This window comes from Papilio xuthus, unplaced genomic scaffold, assembly GCF_000836235.2.
Source record: "Papilio xuthus unplaced genomic scaffold, Pxut_1.1 DF826923.1, whole genome shotgun sequence".
Classification (NCBI taxonomy): domain Eukaryota; kingdom Metazoa; phylum Arthropoda; class Insecta; order Lepidoptera; family Papilionidae; genus Papilio; species Papilio xuthus.
Window position 1 is genome coordinate 3,509,270 of NW_013531726.1, and position 27,755 is coordinate 3,537,024.

Genomic DNA, 27,755 nt, shown 5'->3' on the forward strand with positions numbered 1-27,755 from the left:
ATTTCAATTGTTTATTATTGTAATTAGTTATATTTTACTACAAGCTATTGTGCTGAGGCCTGTTTGGTACCAAAGAGGTTGGTTGATATTACATTATTTTAATGTCTTAATTGATCAAAGGTAGGGTAATACCACTATTATAAAACTAAAGTGTAACTAAAGGAAATTAGGCTATTGATTTAATTAAAAAAAAAGCTATCATGTTGACTGGCCAGCGACAAAATTTAGTGCGGAAAAAGACTGGCCGGCAAGAATGTGTTCAAAAAAAGAAAATGAAATAAAGTGTTTGTTGTCCCCCTGCATTTCCGGTGTATTAGATAGTGTTGCACAAGTACGAACTTTACATTATGTCAAAAGTGGTTTCTGTATCGACGCCCAACATTACTAGCTGAAAATGTTGAACAAAAAGAGAGCCCTGAAGTTATTTCGGCTACGTGTACAGCTCTGGTAATTGGGACAAAAAGAGCAGACTATGAAATCGCAAAACGTGAGTATTAATTTCTTATAATTTTGTAAGTGATCAAAGTCAGCATGGATATAAATTTTTATTCGTCTCAATAGTAAAGTATTGTTGTGGTCGAATATTAAGTGCATAAGAAATAGCGCTAAACGATGCAAATTTAATTTAATTGCGGAAATTTGACATGTAGACTCAAGTTCGTTTAAGACAGGTAAATGTGTAATTATTTAGAAGGGCCAAAATAAAAAGTTTGTTTTATTCGTTTTGGCAAAAGTAAGATTACTAATTTAATTGTCCAATGAGAAATAAGATTTTGAGATATATAGAGCGTTTTAATACAAAAAGTAGGTATCGAACAGGCGTAGGCGTAATATAATATTTTGGAAGTACCTCACGTACTCTTACTTTTCAGTTCGCATAATATGACATACAAGTATAATAATATTTCGATACACCGACACGAAATTGTATATTGTTGATGACTAAGATAATTTTTAGTAAGCGTTGAAAAAGAAAATACTTTGACTGATAACATTTTATTACTTTATTTTAACCGTTGAAAATACTAACGAGGTTTGATACGAAAACGAATAATTATTTTAAAAGGATTGTTTAAAGAGATCTTTGTTGTCGCGTCGATTTTAAAAACTTTGAAACGTTAATTTTTAAATATCAAACGGCAATAGAAAAACAAATGAGGCACGAAATAAAAGATTGGAGTTTAAAGTTTTGGATAATTTTTAAATTTTATTGCATTTATATTTAAAAAGATTACATAAAGCACGCTGCGGTTTTGTAAAATTTATAAAGCTCGAGTTGTCCCTACCATTGAGTTAGTTCTTACGCTGTAGTTACCGGTAGTCACTGAATGCCGAAAGGCGTGGTAGTTAACTTTGACACTATATATAGTGCGTTACATATTTTAATAATTTCAGTTTTCTTTAGTTATTTGGTGCACATTAATTTAATTACAAGTAAGTGTTCATTATCGTTAACGCTAATTAACATTTTAAGTGAGTTTCATTGTTCCTTTCATTCGTTTTGAGTTTATTTTACAATTTCATAAATGGTTTTTACATACCCGCGAAAGTAATTATCGTTCTGGCAGGTGGGAAAAAAAGTAAACGATTGTTATTTAATTTGATAATTTAATTAATGAATTAAATTCGTTTGGTTAAAAAAAATTCCGACACTTTACGTTTACATTTATATGATTTTTGTTTAATTTTAGTCTCAATATATTTCCATAAAATGTAAGATTTAAATCATATAAGTACTTGTCAATTCAAGTTCTTATTTTGACTCTCCTTTAGCGAATGAAATTATTTGTCAGATTAATACGTTGTGAAAGTTGTAAATATTTTGGAATTTTATTTTGTTCAGTTCAAGTTTAATATTTTAATTTGATATTTCAAAGTAATTACGTTTAAAAGTGATAAGTTACATCAAAAAATCAAACTATAAGTTTAGTTATAGTAGTGTTCATGAAATCTAGGTATACCTCAAAATTTTAAATACGTGTACCTTCTTTAACGGCTATATTTTGTGTTACTTTTTATTTCGCTGGCAATCCGTAGTTAGTGGCTCGTGAATGAATTAGTGAAACATTAACTCTGCAGCATACATTGAAAGGGTGAGCTAAAATGCTAGTTATTGTTTTGGTTAGTTTAGATAATTTGAGTTTTATTTTACGAAAAATTGAAATTAATTTCTTTTTTGGTTGCTAGGTTGCTTGTTGTTGATTGTTTTGTTGACAGGGTTGAGTATTTTTGAAATTACTCGAAAGTAATTTAGTAACATGCTTATACAACTTGCATACAAGGCCAAAGATTTTTACTACATTTTTTACGATTAATAAAGCCATAAAGTTTGCGCGTCTGACAGAAGTTTTTTATATTCGCAATCATGTCGATCCTTAGATGGAAGTATATAGATAAACATTCATGCCTTTTTACTTTTATTACGGATCATTTACTTAGTTCCTTTTCTTCATAAATATGATATGGAAAAAGGGTTTCGATCGGAAAGAAAGTTTCTTCTCGGAGATTTCCTTTTACTGGTACCTCGTTGGTCGGAGGTTGACTTTTCATACACATATTAACTAAATGCCTAGCATTTTGTGGTAAAAAGCAACTGTCCGGGAAGATTGAACGTATCTAGTTAGACTGGTCACGACCAGTCTGTAAAGACTGAAACGACTACAAATAATAATTATAGATAAACTTGAAATTAGAATTCGTAAAATGAAAAGGCAATTTTTTTAATAACTTTTACTTGGCTTGATAACACTACCGGTTTGATTTAGAAACATTTGTAGTGGGTGCATAATTCATACGAGTAATTTATTCGACTCAGTTGAATGAGCAACTGATACAAACGACGTTATGATATAAATTATACTATAAAACACCTCATATATTAAAACTTGTAATTTATTTTATGCAAGAATAATTAACAAATTAAGATAGAGTTTTCTAAGTATTGAATTAAAGCTTGAATCATCCTTATTTTTGTATTGTTAAATTGCCTACATTAGACCTACAATTTTGGTCAATCGTTCTATAAATATATTTTTCGGAATAAATTTATGTTTACATTTTTACGTCGTAAAATTTACTTCACAGAAACAATTTTGTTTTCCATTATTTAACAACTTTATATAACATAATACAAGTAGTGTACGTTCAACGTACCACAAACCGCATATTAAAGGTCAAGTTGTTAATAAAAGTGTAGATAACCTCTAAACACACGAAACTTCATAAACCTACCAGAGTACATTTTATTACAGTATGGTAATTTTACATAACTATATTTAGATCTATAGAACTTAGTCAAGGTTGGTCAAGGTGAAATAAATTTCTTTATTTTCCCCAAGCGATTTTCCCAGCTTTGGTCCATATTCATGACTTATTTGCAATTTCAACTTCCTCGTTCTCACCTATTGATTCTACGCGATTATAACTTAATAATTTAATATAAATATATGTGCTTTATACTTAATTCTGTAGCGAACTAATAAACTACCTACATAATAAAATTTGGCAAACTGAAAATAATTTGGCAAAATCACAATTAATCTCAGACTGATTTTCTTTTAAGTAGTAACGCAAATATTTTTCGATATAAAGTGTCTAGTTACTAGTTTAAAAAAAATGCGTATTACCTTATCTATAGACATTAAGAAAGTTCGGAGTAAGCAGTTGACATAAATAAAGGAAAACATTAGTGTTACTAATGCATTTCGCAATTTAATATAATGTAATGTGCTTTCGTTGGTGAAGTTTTGAAAGTTGCAATGCATATATTGAATATAAGCTTGTCACACGCTTAACTTGACTTCCTTATCCTTGTATGTTATGTAAGAAGTATTTACGTAACTTAAATCATCGCAACTTAAACACGTGTTATAATAACCACGCCTTACGTTCAATAATAACAGTTATTTCCATACTTAAACTTGTTACGGAAATTTCATTCAATTTAGTGGTCCAAAGTGTCCTAAAACTGAAGAGATAATAGACCTACTTTAGTTTACAAAACAGATAATCGTTGAGTAGAGAGAAAGTTCGTCGAATGGTGTACACGAAACAGTAAACTTAACGTTCGTAAAGTTTGTACCGTTATTCCTTAAAGCCTATACGAAAGTAACTTTTGGAAAATTTTGTTTTTAATTTTTAAATTAAAGCCACAGCATTATATATTGTTAAACAATATCATAAAGATTTTTTATAATTTCCTTTTGATACTAATTACCTAAGACATAAATTACATATCACATAGTACATAACTGCTTTGATATTACAATAACTCTGTGTTTTTATTAATTCAATTGTATTTTAATCATACGTACACTTCAATTAAATGCATATGTAAATAATATATAAATATAGTAGAGAGAAAATGTAGCGGCTACTGACGTCAAGTGACGGGTTCCTACATATTACTCATGCATCTATAAATATATATGTTTAATATCGATACAGTTATAATTTCAAAAAATTAATCTCATTACATATGTCGTAATCGTTATAAGGCTGAGTACACGGTGCGTTCAAAAAGTAAAGTCAGTCGTTGACGTTGGAAACCATGTCAAGCATCATGTGATGTAGGTTTTGTTCTACTTATGTAAGGCATCTCAAGGTTAAGGCGGTTTGAAAGTGGTACTTTTGATACATTTAGATTTGTGTTTTTGAAAATACTAATTAGGTTTATTATTAGCGGCATAAAGTGTCATTAATTATTTCTAAAATGAATATTTTGTGTTAAGCGCCTTTAAACTCGCCAATATTAATATATATATTTTTAATTTTAACCTAAAAATAACATACCTCCTTACTTTCTTTTTTACATACAGTAAATTCTTTGTTTCATCGACAAAAATTTCATAAATGTTTTCGCTTTATTACTTTCAAGTTAGTCCGTATACTTTGCGTTAGTTAAGTCATTATTCATAACTACCGGGTTATCTTCAAGCGACCACAGCTTCCGTAATTTTATTAAGTATGAACGGAAATAAGCTTCATGCTTAAGATATAATTTTTTTTTTAAATTAAAGTCTGAGCGCTTTTGTAATTTAAACTCCACCTGAAGTATTTTTGTTTAACTTGCTAAAATATTGATGTCAAGGTAGTGTTAATTTTTTGTGGAAATTTTTTTGAGCCACCAATTTTGTTTATTTTTTAAGTGCCCAAAATATTTACACAAGAATAAAACGCTCAAAAATATAACAATAATGCATTATATATATCCTGTAATATTTCTTGCATTAAGTCTTCTATGGAGCTTTCAAAAGCGAAATAGAATCCGACCCTCGGATAAAAAATATATTTTTGATCACATAGCGATATTAAACAGCGGAACGCTTTTACTCTTAGTTCAATGGATTTTTTTCTTTTTTCATTAAAAATTGTTTTTTTTTTAGAGGTAATAAGTAATTTTAACTAGTGTGTTACAGGGTAAACAAGATTATATATAAAAGATTCTGTAGTACATTATTTTAATTCCAAAACCAAGGCTTAGATAAGTAACAAAAAGTTAAATGATATAAATTGCACAAAAGATGCAAAAAGGTACGAATAAGAAGTCATTACCCTTTAAGCAATGTAAATTGCTTTAGAAAACCAAGCAGTCAACTGTAAGAGGTCAAGGTCTCGAGTCGACGATGACCGGAACGACTGTTACTGATTTATTATCGGTTCACAGCAGTTAGAGACAATATGTTTAGCAAGCTGTCGAGAATCGTTTTTATAGTATTTACATTTATATGTGTTAGTTTATTTTTTACAAAAAGGTTGGTAGTGACTTAGCGGTGTCCCATAGACATCCCTATGCTTTCTTAATAGAAACTTTTTTGAATTTGGCTGACTCTCACTGAAATTTGGCATAGATTATTTTTTTTAATCCCGCACGGGCTGAGTCGTGGGCGATATCTAGTAATGGATAAAAACTTAGTTTAACACCACTCTCCTCAAAATTACAAAAACAGATATTAACCCGCGATTAACTTGTTCGTATCGTTTCAGGTACAATGGCACAGTTATCGACCTTCCTACTGTACAAATTACTATTTGTTTGTACTGTCAGTGGAGGATATATTAGCTCAATAAACAATGATATTTCATCGTTTATCCAGAGTATAAATATTTTTGATTATCTGTTTCCTGAAATCAATAATAATCCATCATATAGTACACTTGAAAAGTTAACCGAAAATGGATTTAGGTAAGATAAATGATGTGTGTAAGTGAAAATGTCATTCCTCTTTAGCCCGGTGTAGATCACGGAGGCCTTCTTTATTGCTCGCCACAATGCCCACCCTTATTTTATTCTAATAGTGTATAACGAGTATTAAAGGTATTGAACCTCCATGGTAGCACGGGAGAGTTTGTAAGCGGCCAAGGATGTCGTACTGGCCGGTAATACGACGCCGCGCGAAATGACGAAAAGAAATATAACAAAGAAACGATTGAATAATTAAAAATGTAAAAAAATGTAGTTGTTAAATTAGTTTTGTTTCATAGTTTATTTTGTTTACTTTGTGATATAGTATATTTCATTTGGTTAAAATGTCTTGTAAATGTTATAGAAAATAAAATTAGGCAATTAAATAATATTGTAGACCATAATTGTACATCAATCTGCAGCATAATTATTCAGAGGTTGTACAAATAGTATAAAGATAAACTTAATGTTAGTTGCTTTTTCTATTAAATTATTTTTGCTTACAGAAATCCGACACCGCCAGATAATACTTGTCCTATTGGTCCTCGATATTGTTCCAATTCTCGATACAGATCTAGTGATGGATCTTGTAATAATTTACAAAACCCGACTTGGGGCATGGCGCAGACACCTTACGGTCGCTTAACGATGTATAATTACGCTGATGGTAAGTTAATTTTTAAAATCTCTAACAGTGGTTTTCTAAGACCAAAATCCCGGTTTAAAACATATTGCTATCTTTGTTAGGCAATGACGGGGGTGACGATATGTGTTACACATATTTTTTATCTCGGAAGCCAACGGTTAATCCAAATTATAACTCAATTTTATTATAACATTAACAAATCCTATAATGGTTAAAACATTTTTGTAATAACTATGTAATCTTAACATCTAAAGTAAGTAGGTTTAGTTTACATTGTTATATTTTTCCAGTACGAGTAAACAATCGTTTTTTTTCAGGTATCAGCGCGATGCCAATTTCCTTGACTGGCAGACAATTACCCAATCCCCGGGAAATTAGCGTAAGTCTTTTTCCAGACAAGCAATTAATTGATCCAGTTTGGAATTTAAATGCGCAACAGTGGGGACAGGTTGTAACACATGACATGTCTTTAACCGCAGGCGTAGCACAATCACGTGAGTACAGACAATTTTTATTTAATTTTATATGTATAAGCCTATTAGTACAGAGCACGTGATCGGTAATGTAGGTTGATTTGCTAATAGCTGTGCAAATAAACAACTCGATACTTAATTTATGTATCAGGTAATACTGGGCGTTTCTTGTTTGATGTGTACTTTTTTGTAATAAACAAAAATTTTTTTCAACGGTTTGAGTAATTTCAGAAGGAAATACGAATGTGATAATACGATTTTCGACTATTATTGACGTCTATTTATTGCTATTTTACTGGACCAGATCCAGGACCCCCGCGACTATTGTGCCTCTGATGACAAGTCACCTTAATAATGATGATGAATGATCACTATAACAACCTATATATTTTAGCATAATTCATTACAATTTATTTATGTTACCAGACTTCGCATAAAAGAATGACAATCATCAACTAAAACTTATATAATATATACTAGGTAAATAAATAGTTTGAATTAACTGTAAGCGGCTTATCGAATAATTAATTTCATAATCTTATTGTACAGAATTGTCTTTACCTACATGAATAGTACTATAATACTATTAATGTTCTGCATATTAGCTATTGAAATATAATTATATACTTTTCAGATAAGGATTTACTAACATGTTGCGATGACAATGGTCAATTGGCACCTGACGCTGCGTTCAATCCCTCGTGTGCCCCAATTATTGTCCCTCCTAATGACGTCATCCATGCAGCTCAGGGCACGCAATGCTTTAATTTCGTAAGAACAGGGACGACGCGAGATAGAGGATGCACTCCACCACATGCGCCAGCTCAACAGGTACATGTATAAATTAATTATATACTAAACACTACTTGCTTAACTTGTGTCATAGTATCATTAAACTTGATGGTCGGCGCGGCAGTAAGAGATAAGCAATTGATTGATATCGCTATAAAATGCAGTTGATTAGTGATATGTTTGTTACGAGAATCATTTATTTAGTTTTTTCTCCGTAGACGTCATTTTTGCTATGATTAGTTAGATCCTTAGGAGTATTCCCTAGCGTATTGGTTTTTATTTTGTGATATAAATGTTTCGAATCTCTACCTTATTCGTTCTTTAAATATATCTAAGTAACAATAACCTGTTTTCTTATGAAACATTTCATTTTAAAAAGAACACAAAAGTTTATTTGTTCGATCTGAAAAAACTCTGAGTCTTATATCTGATTTTAAAATAATTTTCTCGGTTTTACAATAAAAAGTCTGAAAGTACACCTTGAAGTATTAACATTTTGAAATTGTTTACACAGATATCTATAGTGTCCTCATATATGGATTTATCAATGGTATACGGCGCGAATGATTTACAAGCGGACGAGCTACGGTCTTACGTTGGTGGACGACTGAAGACACTAGTGAGAGGGGGTCGGCAGTGGCCACCGCAGGACTCTAATGTCTCATTGACTTGTGAATCTGCACTGTCACCTAACGAACCCTGTTATTTAACAGGTAAGATCTTTCTTGTCTATTAATCTTACTAAAGACTGCAAGGTAACATGATAGCAAGATCCCTTTGTTTAATGTTATTTTCCGCTTGACACTTCCCTGCGCAAGCGCAAGGAACTTCCAAGAGGACTCTGGAGTCCCCTGAGCACGATGAAATATACCCATGTGAAGACGTGGGCTTATATGGACTCCTGATGATCCCGATCGTTTATATTGGTGCTGAAATCTTTGATTTTTTATGTGTAAAGAAAGCTCTTCATCTAAAACATTCTATTAGGAACAACTACTAACCCAAAAATTTTTGAACTTTGTTTTATATAAGAATCAAACTCAATTAAAAACTTATTTTGTTCTCAAACGACCTACTAACTTATCTATAAATGTAAATATTTATTGAAACGTAATGAAATCATAAGTTTTAGTTGAAATTCGAAACCTTTTACGGATAATTTGACTTTAAAGAAAGAACTTTGGATGAGGAAGCAATTAGTTGTAGACAGCAAATGTAATCCCATTAGTGACTGATTCAATATTTTATAACACTTATTTATTTTTTGTCTATCAGTTATTTAGCTTGTAATATTAATCATGTATTATTTACAATAGGTGATTTAAGAGTGAATCAAAATCCTCAGCTGGCGATACTGCAAATAATTCTGTTGCGCGAACATAATCGTATCGCAGATGTATTATCCAGACTCAATCCATTCTGGGACGATGAAACCGTTTACCAAGAGGCGCGTCGTATTCATATCGCAGAAATACAACATATAAATTACTATGAATATCTACCTATTTTTCTCGGTAAGTTATACGAGAAATTAGTAAATCTTTCTTTCTCCATATTTGCTTTTAAATGTTTAATAGTTTTCTATCTTTAAGGTTTTGAAAATATGGTGAGAAATAAACTGATCTATCCCGGAGCGACGAGCTACGTCAATGATTATGATCCTCACGTCAATCCGACAATACTCGACGAACACGCAACAGCGGCGTTTAGACATTTCCATACTCTGATTCGAGGATATTTACAGTAAGTATTTCACTTTTATACATTCAACCTTTTTACTTTCACTGTTAAAGTACTTATAACGATAAAAAGTAGTAATACAATGCTGCATCAAATCCAAAATTTTATAAACACTTGAATTATCCATGTCCTACTTTGTTTCCATTCCGGGCCCTCTTGATTAATTTAAGTAATTTAAATAGGTATTTTTTGCAGAATGATCAGCGAAAATCGTAAGCTGGTGGGAGCAGTTCGATTAAGCGATTGGTTCAATAGACCGATACTTATCGAAGCTAATGATGTATTCGATGATTTAACTAGAGGTCTCACCGCCCAGCCGCAACACTACAGCGATCAGTTCTGGGATAGTGAAATAACGCAGTATTTCTTCAGGTTAGTCACATTAAATATCGTCTGTAGCTTTTGAAGAAAGGATTTTGTCAGAGATGAGTATAACATTTTTTTTTCTTGATAATAATTAGATTAATAAAATGTGTTAATGTTTTCAAATAGACGCAACAAAACATATGGAGAAGATTTAAGAGCTGCGGATATTCAACGAGGTCGCGACCACGGCTTAGGAAACTACATATCCGCGCGCGCCGCCTGCAACCTTCCTGTACCAAACACATTTGAGGATATGTTAGACTTCATTTCCCCAGAGGTAAATACTTACATTTTTTAACATTAACTAATGTCCTGATTATTTTTTTATAGAATAATGTGGCAAACGAGCGAGCGGCCACATGAAATCGCTGAAATAGCGAAGTGACATAGACATACGCAATTGCATATGCGTTGCCTACATTCAATCGACGGAGGAGAGGATACATAGAAAGAAAATATTTTCCTTTTCCATGCATCTTCTCATCCTTTCCTTATAAGAAAAAGGGTGGGAAGGGAAAGAGGACTAAATGAGGCCTCCGGGACGCACGCTCATCAGACGAAACGCGGAATTGTTTCCACTTCACGCCTGTCTTCTTTGTGGTCGTGGTATTTCACCGGGCGAGCCGGGCCAATACGTGCGAAGATGTTAAAGCGGGCTCTACCACTGTTAAATTTTTGCCCTTATGTCATGATACCTAGTTTTCGCAATGATTACAAACACCTCTTTTTTTCCGTACATACATCTCTCGCAACCTGCCTGTTTAAACAATAAGTAATTATTGTGTATTCATTTTAAACGTTTGCTTTTAGAATGTGGAAATACTCCGAAATCTGTACGAGACGCCAGAGGACGTAGAATTGGTGGTGGCTGGATCTTTGGAGCGCAACGTTCCAAACTTGCAGACTGGACCTACCTTTTTGTCTATCATGACGGAGCAATTCTATCGCACACGAGTCGGTGATCGATACTTTTATGAAAACGGCAAAGACCCTGAAACTGCTTTTACACCAAGTAAGTAATAACTTAAACTAATATTTTAATTGCAAATGTTTGCATGGATCGATGTTTGTTAGTAGACACTTTTAGAATGGCTCTCGCTGAAATTTGGCATAGATTCATAGTGTAGAAGAGCACATATGTAGGCTATTAATTATATTTATTTTTAATTCCGCGCGGACAGAATCGCGGGCGACATCTAGTAATAAATGAAAGTAGAGTATTTTATTATACCATCGTCTCACATTAAACAGGTCAACTGGAATCAATTCGACGCGGATCTTCAATGGCCAGGCTACTCTGCGACAACGCAGATAATATACAATCGATGCAGCCGAGGGCTTTTCAGCAAATATCAGACTCGTGAGTGATATTTATACTAAAATTTATCATTTTTGTAGTATTTTATGGTAGAATTTAACTTAAATTACTTAGTAACATTATTAATTGAATCACTATGCCACTAATATCCTGTTTTAATTTGGATAATACTAATTGAAATTGCTTCTTGTAATCATAACTTCTTGTAATACTATAACACTGAAAAATAGGAACTTAGTATACTTTATATTTCCAGGAACAATTTAGTGGCATGTGCTGATTTACCCACTATCGATTTATCATTATGGCAAGAAACCCATGCATCATCCCAACACATCAGTACGTTATGGTAATTTAGTAAAAATCTGCATTGAGTTCAAATTTTCACCATCATCAAACTATTTTGTCACAGTTTCATAGCATCATCTTTTAGCTAAATTAGGTTAAATCTGATATTCCTAAGATGTTTTTTTGAAAGTATGCCAATTGAAAAAGAAGATTATTTGAGATAAATACTGTATTAAGTTATCTAACAATGATAATTGTGTTTACTTTTTAATAATTATTACTTACCTCTAACTAATTCGATTATTAGGTTAAAAGTATTTTTACTTTTATTAAGGAATCGATTGTAATTCATCGAATAGTTTTACCACAAACAAGAGTAGTCATAATTTAGTATTTATTTGTGTATATTTATTTTATACATTTTGTTGACTGAAAGCATTTTATTTTGAAACCATCATTCCTTTTCCCATTACGACACGACACGACACAAATCTGTGTAAAGCATTTCTATTCATTGCTAGATAAGCACGTTAAAATAAACGCGAAATCTCGTGCCGCTAGAAATAACCACTGATATAAGGTGGCGTTATAAATGACGTACGAAACGGAGATGAGATTTTCTACTTCAATTTTAGATGCAAACACGTGGCGTGGCAATGGAATATAATGTGAACGCGTGGGAAATCTTTATAATTATTAACAAAAGACAAAGAGTTTTGACCCGGGACTAAGCAGGATAGGGGATTATAATTCAAAGTTCTTTGAACCCATATTTTTCAAAGCCGTTTTTGTTTTCTTTTCTTTTTGTGTCTGTTTGATCCTGTAAATTTCCATTGCTGAAACAACTGTACATATAAAAATATATTTTCTCTTTTTTTCTCAAACAGAATGAAAGTGATGACACTATGTTTAGCTATATGTTTTTAGAAATCCACAAGGATAAAGTTACTCCTTCCAATTCCTTAACGATATTTTGCGTTGTAATTCTATTTTACTTATATTTCTTGACAAAAGAAAAATACCTAAAAGCTGTAGAAATGCAATTTTGTTAGAAATTTTATTTGAAAATGTTGTAGCTTTTTAATTCCTGTATTAAGGGCTAGTATCTGTTACCCTGTTTAAGGAAATTTAATTCGGTTAAAACTGATTCGAGAGGCGATGAGGCTGAATTGCTTTATGGCATTTTAATTAACCTGGTTTGTTTTTAATTAAGTTTAACGAAACAGTTTTAATTAGTCGTATTTTCCCGTTTCACTATTTTTTACCGTTAATTACTAGTGAATTATTCTTATTTCAAGTTCTTATTTTTTTTTAAATAAACCTTTATTCTATGTACACAGTGAAAGGAGAAAAATGTTAATAAACCTTTCAAAATTTATGTACCTTTTTATATAATAATAGATGAATAATAGTAAAAAATTTAGAAGCTGATATATTCATTCTAAAATTTTCTTTTTATTAATTAATCATTTTCATCCAATTCCATCAAAGTACCTAATATTTCTACAACTAAACTAAATTTTAAATTATTGTCAAATAAAAACCATTTTTTTTAATCATCAACGCACATATAAATCTAATGTATAAAAAAAATATTCAGTTATGAAAAGTTTGAAAGCTTCTTGCGGAAAAGGAAACGGGACAAAACAAGTCAGCAAAATAAAATGGAAATAGAATGAAAGGGTCTTCTTTGTAAAAGTTTGGATGGTAACGAGTCTGCAACTGAATGACAAAATTTATATATCCTATATGTTTCTTAGAGGGTAATTGAATTCATGATAACAATCGTAAGAAACGGGATTCTTACAACGATTGAGTTGTTTGAAATATTGGGAGATCAAACAGCTCAATCGTAGTAAGAATCCCGTTTCTAACGAATTCGAATTACGAATTCATGTTAATCCTAAATACAATCATTTCAATTCAAACATTTTGTCATCAAAATGGTGTAATACCAGAAATTGTGGCACACAAAAATAACAGAACTATGTATCTATACATATTATTTAAATGTCTGCTGAATGTAACCGTACATAATTCGTAAACATGTAGGTATTTGTGTTAGTGCTAACGAAAAACCAATTTTTTAAATTTTTTGTCTGTTTTGTCCGCAAGGCAGTGTTCGTTCCGGGAAACGACCAGAATGGCCGGGAAACGACCAGAATGGCGGATCGATTTAGATGGAACTTTAACGGGAATGTAGCTAATGCACGCAGGTTCACTATAGGCTCCTTTTTTATCTTGTGTTGACGATTTCCTCTTACTGCACTATAAGCTATGCATTTGGAATTCATAAAGAATTGAATTCTTGCTCCTTATGCGCGTGTCTCTCTGTTCTATTGTGCGATATAAATACTAAAACTAAACATATGAATACTTTTATTCGTTTTCATGAATTTCAAAACGTGCGCTATATTTCATTGCGCTATTTTTTTGCTTTTGTCCCTAAAAATAAATTGTTTTTAGAAATGTTATTTTGTCCCGGAATGTCAATTTCGTGGACGCATAGCTCGTGTTAATCTATTATCCTCTACCTTAAATGTATGAGATAACGTGGCTACTTGCCAATTTTTGACGTTCTATATATTGTGCTTCAAAAACCTTCATCTATGACCATTAATAGTGACTTTTTGTTTAAATGGCCAGTTCGCAGTTATTTTATTTTCGATTTAAAACTGAATGTAATATTATATATCGGACAAAATATAATTTCTACTAAATCGTTTTTCAATCGTGTGCGTATCGTTTAAATTTATGAGGGTACTATATCAATGTCAGTGTTCACACAAGCTTTTATAAATATGTTTGTTCATGTTTTTGAATGTATCGCAGCAAAGTGTCGCTGGTAAATTTAAATTACTTGGCGCTACTACAAAACTTTAGACATAAAATCTTATTTCGCGATTTGCCGCTTCGTTAAAATTATACTTGTGATTCCAACAGTAATTTATTACATTGAATTTATAATTTAAGTAACCATTAGTTTTAAATGAAGTGAAAGTATTACACGATCATATTATCTACCTAAAATAATAATCATTTTACAAAAAAGCGGGCAACGTATGAAGCGCCTGTCACTTTTTTATATCAAAGTACATAATTGGTGGAGAGCGTCGGTTGCTCAGGGGTCAAGCACATGACTTGCAATCTGCAGGTCCTGGGTTCGAATCCCGCCATGTAACAATGTGTTTTTCGATTTCGGATTTACATATGTACATTTATCCGAAGGCCAGCGTGTTTGACTATGGCCTAGTCACTCTTAACTTAGGGTAGGCTCCGAGCCCCTCGGTGGGGACATATAGTGAGCTGATGATGATGACATAATTGAACTATACTCGTACATTTTAATACAAATTCTAAAAAGGAGTTTGTTCAAATAGCGACGAATGTAAACTTAATCATTACGTAGTCACATTTAAGTGAAGATGTATCTACATTTACGTCACTATTCACTCTGTTTTATATCTTATACTAAAATTACTTATTCCTTCACGTAAAAATAAATTATTCATATAATGTATACGATTGTCTATCATAATGTTAGGTTAGAAAAAATACAATATGTATTTTTTCCAACCTAACATTATTTTCTAACAATATAATGTTTGAAAATGAAAACACTATGTTTGAAGTTGAAACCTCATAAATATTTATGTTCAAATTAAAGTTTGCGAATTAAATTTTATCGAATATAAATAAAAACATCACTGATAGGATTTACTAAGCATAAAAGATCTGCCAGACAGCAATTAAAATATGGATCCTGTTTAATGTGCCTAAAACTTTACCGAATGCTGTTATTTATTATGATGAAATTAAAAATAGCGTACTGAAAATCTAGAAGATTATTGTATTAAATTACATAAAAAATCTTACAAATTGTATACAAAATTAACATGCAATTAACAAAAAGGGTAAACATATTGGATTGCGTGTTTAAATTAGCATAAGAAAATCGTATGTGTGTGAATACGAAGAAATTTCTAATTTTATAAAAGGGTCTCCGACATAAAACTTTTATTCAGGATTTAAGCATTTGTTAAGAGATGGTAAGAAAGATAAAATGAATAAAAGTTACTTTAAGTAATTGAATTTGGCATAAACATACAGCATAATTAAATGTTATTCGATTTATATTTTTAGTTCAGTTTAATTAGATTTCATAGTTGACGCCCGCGACACCGTCCGCGCGGATCTAAAAAAAATAATAATGAGTATTCTATGTGTTCTCTCGCTCTACTACTACGTACTATGCTCTACATCTATGCCAAATTTCAGCGTGATCCGTTCAGACGTTCTAGAGATATACCTTGATATAATCATCCAACCATCCATCCATATAAACATTCGCATTTATAATATTAGTACGAGTAAGAGTTCATTACTTTTGGGATTCATTATAATGGTTACGTAGAGGGCAACATTTAGAATCAAGGTCGAGAGAGTTCGTTGAATCGGGGTGGCAAGGGACCAATTTTTGTGGCGACCCTTCGGAGAGATGTAGTACATCTAACGGAAAACTTTGGGCTGATGATGATCAATACAAACAGATTGTGACTATGTATATACGGAATTGAGAAAAAACTCTAGTAAAAATTTTTTTTAAATCACAAGGTGGCAAAAGAGCGAGCGGCCACCTGAAATCGCTGAAATAGCGAAGTGACCGTTGCCCATAGACTTAATCGACGGAGGAGAGGATGCACAGAAAGAAAATATTTTCTCTTTCCATGCATTCTCTCATCCGGAAAGTCCACTTCCACTTCCCATCCTTTCCTTACAAGGAAAAGGGTGGGAAGGGAAAGAGGACTAAATGAGGCCTCCGGGACGCACGCTCATCAGACGAAACGCGGAATTGCTTCCACTTCACGCCTGTCTTCTGTGTGGTCGTGGTATTTCACCGGGCGAGCCGGGCCAATTCGTGCGAAGATGCTAAAGCGGGCTCTACCACTGTTATAAAACTGTTATTAGAAAAGTATTGGTAATATATATAATACTAGCTGTCGCCCGCGAATCCGTCCGCGCGGGATTAAAAATAGTTGTTGGCCGGTTCAGACCTACTCAATATGCTCACAAAATTTCATGAGAATCGGTCAAGCCGTTTCGGAGGAGTATGGGAACGAAAATTGTGACACGAGAATTTTATATATCAGATATACGTGTTGAAACTGCAGATCTCCTAATACCGTTCATTTGGAACTGATAATACCAACTGTACAACATAGTTTATGTTGAATAACAAACCATTGGTGTTACACTATTTTAAACCATTCGAGGCATTATATTTTATAAGTTACAATAAGTTCGAAATTAAATCTCTCTTTGTATCGTTGCTTAATTGCGAAATTGCTTCTTGGAATTAATTGCAGTTTCTTGAAACAGCGGAACTCAAGTTACATACAAAGCGTTCAACTAGATACCTTATATACTGTAACACTTGTTTCATTTATCAAATCATTTTAAATGAGGTACATATAGCCATAATAAATAAAAAAAATACGGCGGTAAAAGAAGCAGATTGTAAAACACGATGCAATTACTACTCGTAAATTGTATTCGTATTCCACAAAAATAAATTAAATCTCATCATCATCAGTTCACTATTCGTCCCCATTAAATTTAATCTATCTTACTAATATTATAAATGGGAATGTTTAGATGAATAGATGGATGGTTGTTTTTTTGAAGGTATCTCCAGAACGGCTCAACAGATCTTGATAAAAGGAAGAACACACAGCTACACAATAAGCTTTTTTTACTTCCGCGTGGACTAGTAGATAATAAATGACACTCAGCCAGTGAAATGTGTCAATAAAATTTCTCATTTCCAGTAGATTTATGTAAATCTACACTCAATATCTTTACATAAATGTACACTCAATATCTTTCCTGATAATGCATAGTATGTGATATCGATGAGAGAATGTATTGAAAATATGTATGTCATTTAAATTATATTAATATCAATTATTCTATAGTTGAATTCAAGTTGCATATGTATGCAGAAGTGCATTTTATATCTCATAATTCACGGCCGTAGCCTAAAGGGGTAGGCAGAGACCACGGACATCTATAACGCGCGGTTCTTCGACATTCATACATCTACACATATAGACTTCGCTTTCGTGTGCTTTTAATAATACTAAATATCTCGCTATTATTTTAATCTTTGGCAACATAATAAATATGAGGTAAATAAAACTAAGTTAACAAACATGATTGACTTTTTCAACGACTCTTTCCATTCGAAAAGGCGAAAGCTCTGTAATGTACAGAATTCAAAGAAGACAACCTAAATTAACATCTCACGAGGCGACTTAAACTTGTAACCTCCACAGGCAGTGAAGGTTAAATTAAATTTTCTTAAACAAAGAGGCACAAGCGTAGCGGAAATGATTAGGGGGCACGCAAATTCCTATTTAATGAAATAATTTCAAGGCACTTGCGGAGTTTTGCATTTTCTTTAGTTCTCCAAATGATTTTAACATATTTTTCTTCCTCGTACATTTTTAATGCTTAGTTTTTATTCTGACATTATCAGAGATATACCAAGATTTCACAGAACACAGGATTGACCTGTCGGATAAGACGTTGCGAAGATGCAGTTTCGATGGTCTTTTATTTACTTAATTCTTTTCCTCGCCTCTTTTCTGAAGTTAAAGCTTCTAGCAAGCGGCATAAACACAAGTGACCAGCAAGTTCGTTTGATATATCTTCCTTCTTTAAATTACTTCTCTCTCTTTGCGTTATTTAAATATTTGGCACATACTGAACAGTCTAAGTTTATTGCTTATAAGTTAAAGTTTATCGGCTTTACGATTGAGTTAGTTTAAGATTAGATTTATTAATCACGCAAGTTCATCAAGTGAGGTTTACGTTCACGCTTGGATTAATGAACTCGAGCAGCTGTTGCGACTGTAAAACAATTGTGAAGTAATTATTGCGAGAAGCGTGTCACAAAACATAACTTGTTAAAGAACAACAACTAATTCAATCAATGAGACTCGTTAGAAAAGATCGCTATATGTATGATTCAGAGTAAAAATATGTAGTGTTTTACCCCTTAATATTGTTTAATTCTATATTGTTCTCAGTTTTAATCATTTCCACGGTACGGCCACGTAGATAGACCTTTAAACATTAAATATTATAATTATAAAATACTGTGAATTGATTCGTCTTCTATATTCTTTATCATAGTTATGTTGGTAAGTAAATGTTTTATACCTTAAATAGAAAATTCACAATAATTTAAATAACATTTACTAACATTGCTTACTTTATAAAGAGGTCATGTTTAGATTGTTAGCATATGTTATGATGATCAATAAACGCTTAAAATGTTTACAAGCTTTTAGTTACCTGATACGACGCTTTTCACCTAAAATTTCATATTCATTTCTGCAACATAACGTTATTTATTGCTTGCAAAATAGTTGGCAATTAATGGTAAAGTACCATGTAAAGATTCTAATAAATATTTATGTATTAAAAAGTATTTCTTTAGTGTCTTAATTTACTTTCTTGTGTGTTTTATGGTGGTATACTTTGACTGAAGTCAAACAACAGGAAACAAAAGAGCAAATGTTCACAAAACATGTACTTTTTGGTTTCGACTGTCATGATACTTGTATCGACACATAATGTCTTCCTTCTCATTCGCTTTGGATAAACAGAGCCAACAACATGTTTCATTACAAGTTTCACGGCAATTGAAACACTAATGTTTGTTTTGACACCATTTTATAAGCTGTATAACGCTGGAAGTGACATTTGCCTCTACAATTCCAATACTAATGGTTTAATCAACAATATTTTATGTTTGTAAGAGAAAGATATACGGAAATAAATTCTTGCACATTTCAGACATAGATTAATACGTTTCTTGTATTGGATAGTTCTGGTAACTTTATCGCGCGTTTTAGGAGAAAATGTTTAGTTCCTTTGACCCTCATCATCGGCTATTTATGTATTGAATTAAACATGAGGCTTCTACCGAACAAATGGACTATAAAATGTAGTTTTATTTTCGTATTTCAAACCTACGACGACAGGAATTTGCTATTATAAGTTTTATTGGTTTATTTATCCTGCTAAAGCTTTTGCAAATAACATTGTCTGATATTAACTAGCCTAATAATAAATACTTAAGTATTTATTTAGTGTAGATCGTAATCTGTATATTTTCATTCCGATAAAATTAAAAATAAATTAACCGGAAGATAAACGATCAGTTGAATAAACATATTTTAATGATTTGGTAACATTCGTTTTGAATATTTCGTTTGCTCAATCAGTCTTAAATAAAAATGTAAATAAGGAAAACGGAACAAATGTCTTCATTTTTTATACCAGTAGTAGGTCGTATCTTATATACCTTTATTATGTAATAATCAATAAATTCACATAATTTATTGAACATTTTATTACTACGTCTAATTTTAATTTATTATTTAACCATTTAACAAACAAATTACCAATTATTTTAAAAGGTATTTAAAAAGTTAAAAATACGTATTTTTTGTTAATGAAAATAATAAGCTTGCGTAATAAGGTTTTAAATGGCCGGTAATTACACGGATCGTATTTAGTTACTCGTAACTTAGACCCTTTGTAAGCACACAAAGGACTAACCACAGACATGCTTTTTATTACCTAAACCTAACATATGCTAATGAGCTTAGGACATAAATACTCCCTAACCATATAGCTACATGTAATAACCTACAAATATTTTTTAAAGGTTAAAAGTTTCAAGGTCATTCAATGTTAATTTTTAAAAATGATGTATTTATAATAGACAAATCTTAGAGGATGAAATGTTTTCCTTCATCTGCAAAAAAGAGAATTTACTGAGTTTGTGGGCGATCTATTTTTCAGTAAATTGGTAAGAATAAAGCGAGGTTACGCTAGACGAATCTAAATTGAGTAGACGGTCGATTTACATGTGCCTAGGCTTAGGCGTATGTATCAAACTTGCGGCTGTATTCGTTTATAATTTTTTACATCGTTTGCTGCCTTGGCGTATTTCTGAGCAAATTCATGTGCTAGACATGTCGCGAATAAAAAAACGCAATATTGAATGCTAGCTGTGTCTTGTACCAGTTGTGTCGTACTCCTTTCCCGTACATTTACTTTTTTCCTTTTTCTTCACAAAGAGGGACCGACAGCATCTCTCGAATATTGTTAAATATTTTATTTCTGTTGTAATGTCTTAAAATAAAATCGCAGTCATTTGTGATCAGTAGTGGTCAGTCAACTACTTTACAGGGTGAAAATGTAATCTTTTACATTTTATAGCAATGTGTTTCTTTTAATAAATTATGTGGTAACCATACAATAGGTAAAACATTTTATGAATGCGGTCTTTTCGTAAGAAATTTACGAAACCACAAATTTTTCCATTTTAATATATATATTAGTGTAGTAAAACATATTTCTGTTTACATACATGAAATTATCAAAAACCCAAAATACAAAGAAACTGCGGATAAAAAGCGATTTTTTTTATTCAATTTAGCAATCATCCCGGAAATGATGGTAATCTTTCCTAAATTGATATTTAATATATTGCACGAGATCAAAATTTAGGACCATGGTAAATATATCTGTTTACTTAGAAAGGACACGGACTAGAAAAAAACATTGCTAAGAATAGTCTTTTTTCTATTTGTTCTATGTCATGTGTTTAATACTAAGTGATTCAACGAGAATTACTCGTATTTTATGCCGAATTTCTGTAAATTTTAACCACATTTTCTAATGTAGCAGATATAGCTTTGAAATAACCACTACATACCACATGACACCAATTCGAATGTTTGTCGTAAAAACAAAGGAAGTAACATAATTTATTGTTGTTCTTGTTAGCTTATAAATTTGAAATCTTTAAATGTAACTGTTTATTTTGGACTTATTATTCATAAAATTTGGAGTTACCTTATCGCAAAAAGAAAACAATCCATGAACGATAAGCGTGCGTTGGTTAGCAGTTTATTGTGTTCACGCGAATTACGCGATGACTTCTTGAAAAGCGTACGTGAAAACTAAAGAAGTTATCCGAGTTTATTCGTGTTTTTCAATTAGTTTTAGTAACAATGTTAAAGTGATTTTATTCACAATATCTAATGTTCGACTAAATTTTATGAATTTTAAATATAAATGCATGTTGAATTAACATACGATTTTAAATGTAAATTGAATTGTTGTATAACAAATAGAAGTGGTAAGTAATAACATTTTAATTAATAATATTTTTAACTGTCCACTTTACATCTTATTTCTATTGCTAATGGAAAATATCAATCACTGCTCAACACAATCTGAGTAATGTTTCAATAAGAATTGATGCAGGCCAAAGTTTTAAAATTATTCAATTATTTTATAAATTACTTTCCTATTAAAATAACATTATTCTCCTTAATTAATTCTCTATTAGTATCCTATTAATTGTATAATAGTATTATTATATTTTACTTATTATAATAATATTAAATTATTGTTGTAATTATTATGCAATTATAATAAGCATAACCAGTTCTATAGGTTTATTGTTTGTTGTTACCATGTTCTTCATCCTTACAATAACATGGTGGAAACGTCCAGTGATTTATATAGGTAGTTGCATATTGAAAATTTTATAGCACATAAAATTACCATAAACAAAGAATTCGCTGCCAAACGACTTGATATACTTACTGTTAGGTCAAACAGCTCTATGTTTAGCGGATGTATGATTTGAATCAAAAGAAATAGTCAAAATTATTTAGGTGGTGTCTTATCTCTTCAATACGTCCCCACTGAGGAGCTCGGAGTCTACCTTAACTGAGACGGGTGACTAGTTCACAGTCAACCACCATCAACCGTCACCGTCACCACCGTCAACAACCATATGTTATATTACGAGTCGGCTTAATATAACATCTGTTTGAATTTCGTCACAGATAAAATCGCAATTAAGACCGTCGGATGTTCATAAGTAAATCTAAAAACATATGGTACATGGAGGGATTCGAACCCAGGACCTATTGATTATTATCAGACCTACAGAAGTCAAGTGCTTAACCCTTGAGCCACCGACGCTTATGAATAGGTGTTTGAAGTAATAATATAAGTACTTCCACACTTATGTTGATAATCTTACCTATTTATAAGCAATATTTAATAGAAATGGTTTTCAGTATATAGTTTTCAAGAGACTCAATAAAGGTATGTTTTAAACATTAAATTATTTTGTAATTATATTAATAATTATCAAATTCCGTCTTTGGAAACGTGTCTTTTAATTTTTTTTATTATTACAGATGATGAAACAAGCAATATATGATTGTACGATAATTTTAATATTATTTAAATATGTGGCTACATATAGAGCGCATGATACATCGACTACTCCGGATATTCAATCTACAATGATGGGCGATGTTGTTGAGTAAGTGTGTATTTAATATCATTTAAATTTCTTACATAAAATAAGAATAAAAAGGATACCACGGGTTTATAATGATACCTATTCAAACAAAGTTGTTAAGCGTCAATAACGTATTAAAAAGGTAACACTATTTAGTAACTTATAATTATTTATTCGTAATTGATGTCCATGGGTGTCGTTGATAACCTCGGTGTTCCCGCCGCTCGTTTGCCCCCTTCTCTTATAAAAAAAAAAAATTAACAAACTCCTTATAAGGAATACAACAAAACATACGCTAATATATCTTACTTCCTATTTCTTACTAATATTATGAATGCAAATGTTTAGAGAGATAGATGGATGGATAGATGTTTGTTTGAAGGTATCACCAGAACAGCCGAATGGATGTAGTACATAGTCTGGAAGAACATATAGGTTATTAATTAAGTTTTTTAAATTCCGCGCAGACGGAGTCGCGGGCGACAGCTAGTTCTTAATAAGCATAAACCTTACAGTTACGATACCGATAGTGAAAAAGAGAATGAACTAACGTCAGCCCCAATATGTACTGCATATCAATCAAACTGTACAAAGACTCGTTACCGGTCATACGATGGATCTTGCAATAATTTAGCAAATCCCACTTGGGGAACACCAAATAATGCCTACGAAAATATGGTACAAAGTAACTATGCAGATGGTAAGTAATTACGGTTACAAAAATAATCATAGAGAAAACGCCATAATAAGTGGGTAACAGTAATATCAACATTCAGTAATTTTCAAAAATGATTCAAAACGCACATTCAATTATCTTTTTGTAAAAATCACCACCCTCAAGGAAAGAATAAAGTCCAATCCGAGATCCAAACTGATCAGATGATCTGTTAAAAATCGTCACGCAATTTATTTGAGGGACATCCCTTGGATTCATAGTATTGATTCGATATTTACATTGGCTAGTTCATAAATGTAGATTAGTTAATGAACCATTTATAAAACACCTGATTATATTTTCACCACAATTAGTAATGGTTGTTTTCCATTTCTACGTTTCGTTTATATAGAGACATATAAAATTACTTATTTCCTCAGGTGTAAACTCATGGCCCACGGCTTCAGATGGTGGGTCATTGCCTAATACTCGAGAGATTAGCATAAAAATATTTATACCAAAACTAGAAATCGAACATAAGTGGAACTTAAATACTCAACAATGGGGGCAAATAGTTGCGCATGACTTGTCGCTGACAGCTGGACCCGATAAAGCAAGTAAGTACATTATTCATTTAAAATAGGCTACGCATCAGGGGCCTTTAATTTGCTAAAGATGCATAGAAATCAGGTGGCCACTTTCTTGTTTGTCTCCTCATGGTATAAAAAAATGTATTCAATACTTGAATAATTTAAATTAAATGCAAATAATAAAAACGTAGATCGATTTTTGAAATGTCAATTTTCATTGTATACTCCTACTATTTATACTATTATCTTTTTACTAGAACTAGAAAGGCCTGTATGCTGCGACGACAATGGAAATATAGCTCCAGATGCGGGCACCCATCCACTTTGCCGTCATATCCCAATACCACCTGATGATGATTTTCATGTACCAGAAGGAAAGCAATGTATGAACTTTATAAGGACAACATCTACTAAAGATATAAATTGTACTGGTCCTAATGATCTCGCTTCTCCGGTAAGGTCTTAATTTTTATTTCAACTTATTTTTCCAATTATCTTTTCCAACATGTATTTAATAAAAAAGATTGTGACAAAAGTGAAATTGGCAGCTTTAAGTTTTGGATAAAAGAGAATGAAGGCGACTAAAAAATTTTTTTGGCGGAATCCTAAATTATATTCAATATACTTAAAGAAAGAGGTCATTAAGATTTCGTTGGACATTGTTTGTGGGTCTAAATAAATGTTGCACCATAACATCTGGTGATTTTTCAGTTGTCTGTGGTTACTTCTTATATGGATTTATCTCTAACGTATGGAAATGATGAGAGACATGCAAAGGCGATTAGAGAAGGCAGCGGAGGTCGTATGTGGACAACAGTACGAAATGGCTACGAATGGCCCCCGCAGACCGGCAACATTAAAAAAGATTGCATAGGTGTACATTCAACTGACGAACCATGTTATTTGCTAGGTAACTTGACTATAGCTTATGTACCCTAAGATCTGTTTATCACATTATTGATAAGGTCTTAAGATTTATAGTAATTACTTTATTCAGGTTTTGAAATCAAATACTATGTACAAAACAGTGCGTTTTTTAAACCAAATTAGGACGCTTCCTGGTTACTTTTGTTTTAGTCTTCAATAATTTTATAGCAAAATCTACATATATTTGAGTGTTTACATTCAGAAAAGTTCCATAGTAAGATTCAGTCTAGTCAGTTTGTATTTTATTACTCTATGAATTCACTTTACAGGCGTAGTTTTTCTTCATTTTATTACTTTATTAATTAAAAAAATTATGTCCTTGATAATACGCAGGTGATACTAGAGGTAATCAGAGTCCACAACTGACGGCACTGCACATAATTCTCGTCAATGAGCACAACCGCATTGCCGATGCTCTGTCCACTTTGAATCCGCATTGGGACGATGAGAAGATCTACCAAGAGGCGCGTAGAATTGCAATCGCCGAAACACAGCATATTAACTATTACGAATATTTAATTATACTTCTTGGTGAGTAGATCATTTATCATTCAATTTTTTTTTATTAACTTACACAATAGTTTTTCGTCGAGACTAATCAAATTATAATGTTATTTTTTTAGGTAAAAATAACATGATTAATAAAAAACTAATTTATCCACAACACAAAGACTACGTTAACGATTACAATCCTAATGTAAGTGCAGCGATATACAAAGAGTATGCGTCGGCTGCATTTAGACATTTTCACACAATGATACGTGGTTACTTGAAGTAAGATATCTTTTATAATTCCTACGATTAATTAACACTCCTTATAAAAGGATGATTAAAATAGTACTTGATAGAAAAACTTTTCTTGTTCTACTTTAATAAGACAGAAATAAAGTCTGTAATAGATATAACAGGTCCATTTATTGCCTGATGTGTTGTTAATGATAATACTACCTGTCGCCCACGACTCCGTCCGGGCGGATTAAAAAAATAATTAATAATTAACCTATGTGTTCTTGTGTGACTATATTCTAAATCTACGCCAAATTTCTGCGAGATGTAGCCGTTCTGGAGATACCTCCTTCAAACAAACATCCATCTAAATATTCGCATTTATAAGTTATGTTAGTAAGAAGTAAGATAAGATTTATTTTTGCAGTTTGATAACTGAGGATCGAATACTAGCGCGATCTGTACGCCTGAGCGACTGGTTCAACCGACCGGCTTTACTGGAGAAAGGCGACGGCTTTGATGATCTGGTCCGTGGCTTATCATATCAAGCAGCTGATAAAAGCGATGAGTATTGGGACTTTGAAGTCACACGATTTCTTTTTAAGTAAGATTCATCTTTAACTTTAAATCTATATGTCTTGTATTTTTTATTAAGCATCATTTAAAAAGTATGCTATAACATTATTTTCAGGGGAAACCATTCAAGTGGTGGTGATTTACGTGCTATGGATATACAGCGCGGCCGAGACCATGGTCTCGGTACTTATGTGCAACTCAGAGCTCACTGCGACTTGTCCGTCCCTGATACATTCAAAGACCTGAAAGAATATATGTCAAAAGAGGTAAGCTAAAAATTTACAAATTCGTGGCACGGTTACCCAACAACAACCAAAATTCTGGTTGGTTCGTTAATTTATTTTGACTGTAAAAATTGAATTACTCGATAAATATAAATAAAATATTATTAAGTAATTGTGTTTTAATTACAGAACGTTCAAAAATTGAAAGAATTATACGAATCAATTGAGGATATAGATCTAGTAGTTGGTGGTTCTTTAGAAAAACATGCACCAGGAGCTCTAGTCGGGCCGACATTCCTTTGTATTTTATTGCAACAGTTTCTGAACGTACGGATCGGTGATCGGTACTTCTATGAAAACGGGAAAGATCAGGACATCGCATTTACTTTACGTGAGTGATTTACGTTTTATTTCCACGTTTATCTATAGGTTAAAAGAGTTTGGACTTTTTAGTGACTGTGCGTTCACGCATTGGTACGGTGCTGATTTATTTATATTCAAAATATAATTTCAATTAATAACAATCATTTATATTATATTCTCATGTCTTGTTCCAATAGCTCAATTAAATAGTATCCGTAATGGGGCCTCTATGGCAAGACTTCTGTGCGACAACGGACACAAAATTACATGGATGCAACGAAGAGCCTTTGAATTGGTATCAGATGAGTAAGTATGATTTGGTAATAATTATTAATTATTAATTTGAATACTTTCAATTAAACGAATTTATTTATTTTAGAAATCCATTAGTGCGATGTGACGAATTGCCGGCAGTTAACTTGACATTATGGCAAGAATCTGTTCCAGAAGAAAAAGTAGTTGAAACACAATAAAAAATAT

General features: G+C 32.0%; 2 protein-coding genes across 8 annotated transcripts; both read left to right on the top strand.

The window, feature by feature from the left end:
• The first annotated feature begins 422 nt into the window (after positions 1-422).
• LOC106122608 (peroxidase-like) lies at positions 423-12,033 on the top strand. Of its 3 annotated transcripts, none has more exons than XM_013318678.1 (13): positions 423-487; positions 5,986-6,184; positions 6,691-6,851; positions 7,148-7,324; positions 7,938-8,134; positions 8,610-8,808; positions 9,412-9,609; positions 9,688-9,838; positions 10,031-10,207; positions 10,328-10,478; positions 11,012-11,213; positions 11,453-11,561; positions 11,776-12,033. In XM_013318678.1, the coding sequence occupies exons 2-13, from the start codon at positions 5,991-5,993 to the stop codon at positions 11,870-11,872; spliced, it is 2,013 nt and encodes a 670-aa protein (XP_013174132.1). In that variant the 5' UTR covers positions 423-487; positions 5,986-5,990; the 3' UTR covers positions 11,873-12,033. The 3 variants fall into 3 exon arrangements, with proteins under 3 accessions (XP_013174132.1, XP_013174133.1, XP_013174134.1); XM_013318679.1 differs by lacking the exon at positions 423-487 and adding an exon at positions 1,356-1,434; XM_013318680.1 differs by lacking the exon at positions 423-487 and adding an exon at positions 2,075-2,093.
• Positions 12,034-18,975: 6,942 nt separating this feature from the next.
• LOC106122610 (peroxidase-like) lies at positions 18,976-27,755 on the top strand. Of its 5 annotated transcripts, none has more exons than XM_013318683.1 (14): positions 21,996-22,029; positions 22,985-23,012; positions 23,108-23,235; positions 23,730-23,914; positions 24,310-24,486; positions 24,717-24,913; positions 25,171-25,369; positions 25,720-25,917; positions 26,010-26,160; positions 26,540-26,716; positions 26,804-26,954; positions 27,102-27,303; positions 27,473-27,581; positions 27,655-27,755. In XM_013318683.1, exons 3-14 carry the CDS (start codon positions 23,108-23,110, stop codon positions 27,746-27,748), a joined length of 1,968 nt encoding a protein of 655 aa, XP_013174137.1. In that variant the 5' UTR covers positions 21,996-22,029; positions 22,985-23,012; the 3' UTR covers positions 27,749-27,755. The 5 variants fall into 5 exon arrangements, with proteins under 5 accessions (XP_013174135.1, XP_013174137.1, XP_013174139.1 ...); XM_013318682.1 differs by lacking the exon at positions 21,996-22,029 and adding an exon at positions 22,442-22,637; XM_013318684.1 differs by lacking the exon at positions 21,996-22,029 and adding an exon at positions 22,442-22,573.

What these genes read in the sequence shown, in the direction of transcription:
- LOC106122608 (XM_013318678.1), top strand. Translation starts at nt 5,991, where the DNA reads ATGGCACAGTTATCGACCTTCCTACTGTACAAATTACTATTTGTTTGT. An exon ending in CGCAGGCGTAGCACAATCAC is followed by an intron (nt 7,325 to 7,937) that starts GTGAGTACAGAC and finishes TATACTTTTCAG; the next exon opens with ATAAGGATTTACTAACATGT. An exon ending in CGAACCCTGTTATTTAACAG is followed by an intron (nt 8,809 to 9,411) that starts GTAAGATCTTTC and finishes TATTTACAATAG; the next exon opens with GTGATTTAAGAGTGAATCAA.
- LOC106122610 (XM_013318681.1), top strand. An exon ending in CTAATGATCTCGCTTCTCCG is followed by an intron (nt 24,914 to 25,170) that starts GTAAGGTCTTAA and finishes GTGATTTTTCAG; the next exon opens with TTGTCTGTGGTTACTTCTTA. An exon ending in GTCACACGATTTCTTTTTAA is followed by an intron (nt 26,717 to 26,803) that starts GTAAGATTCATC and finishes CATTATTTTCAG; the next exon opens with GGGAAACCATTCAAGTGGTG.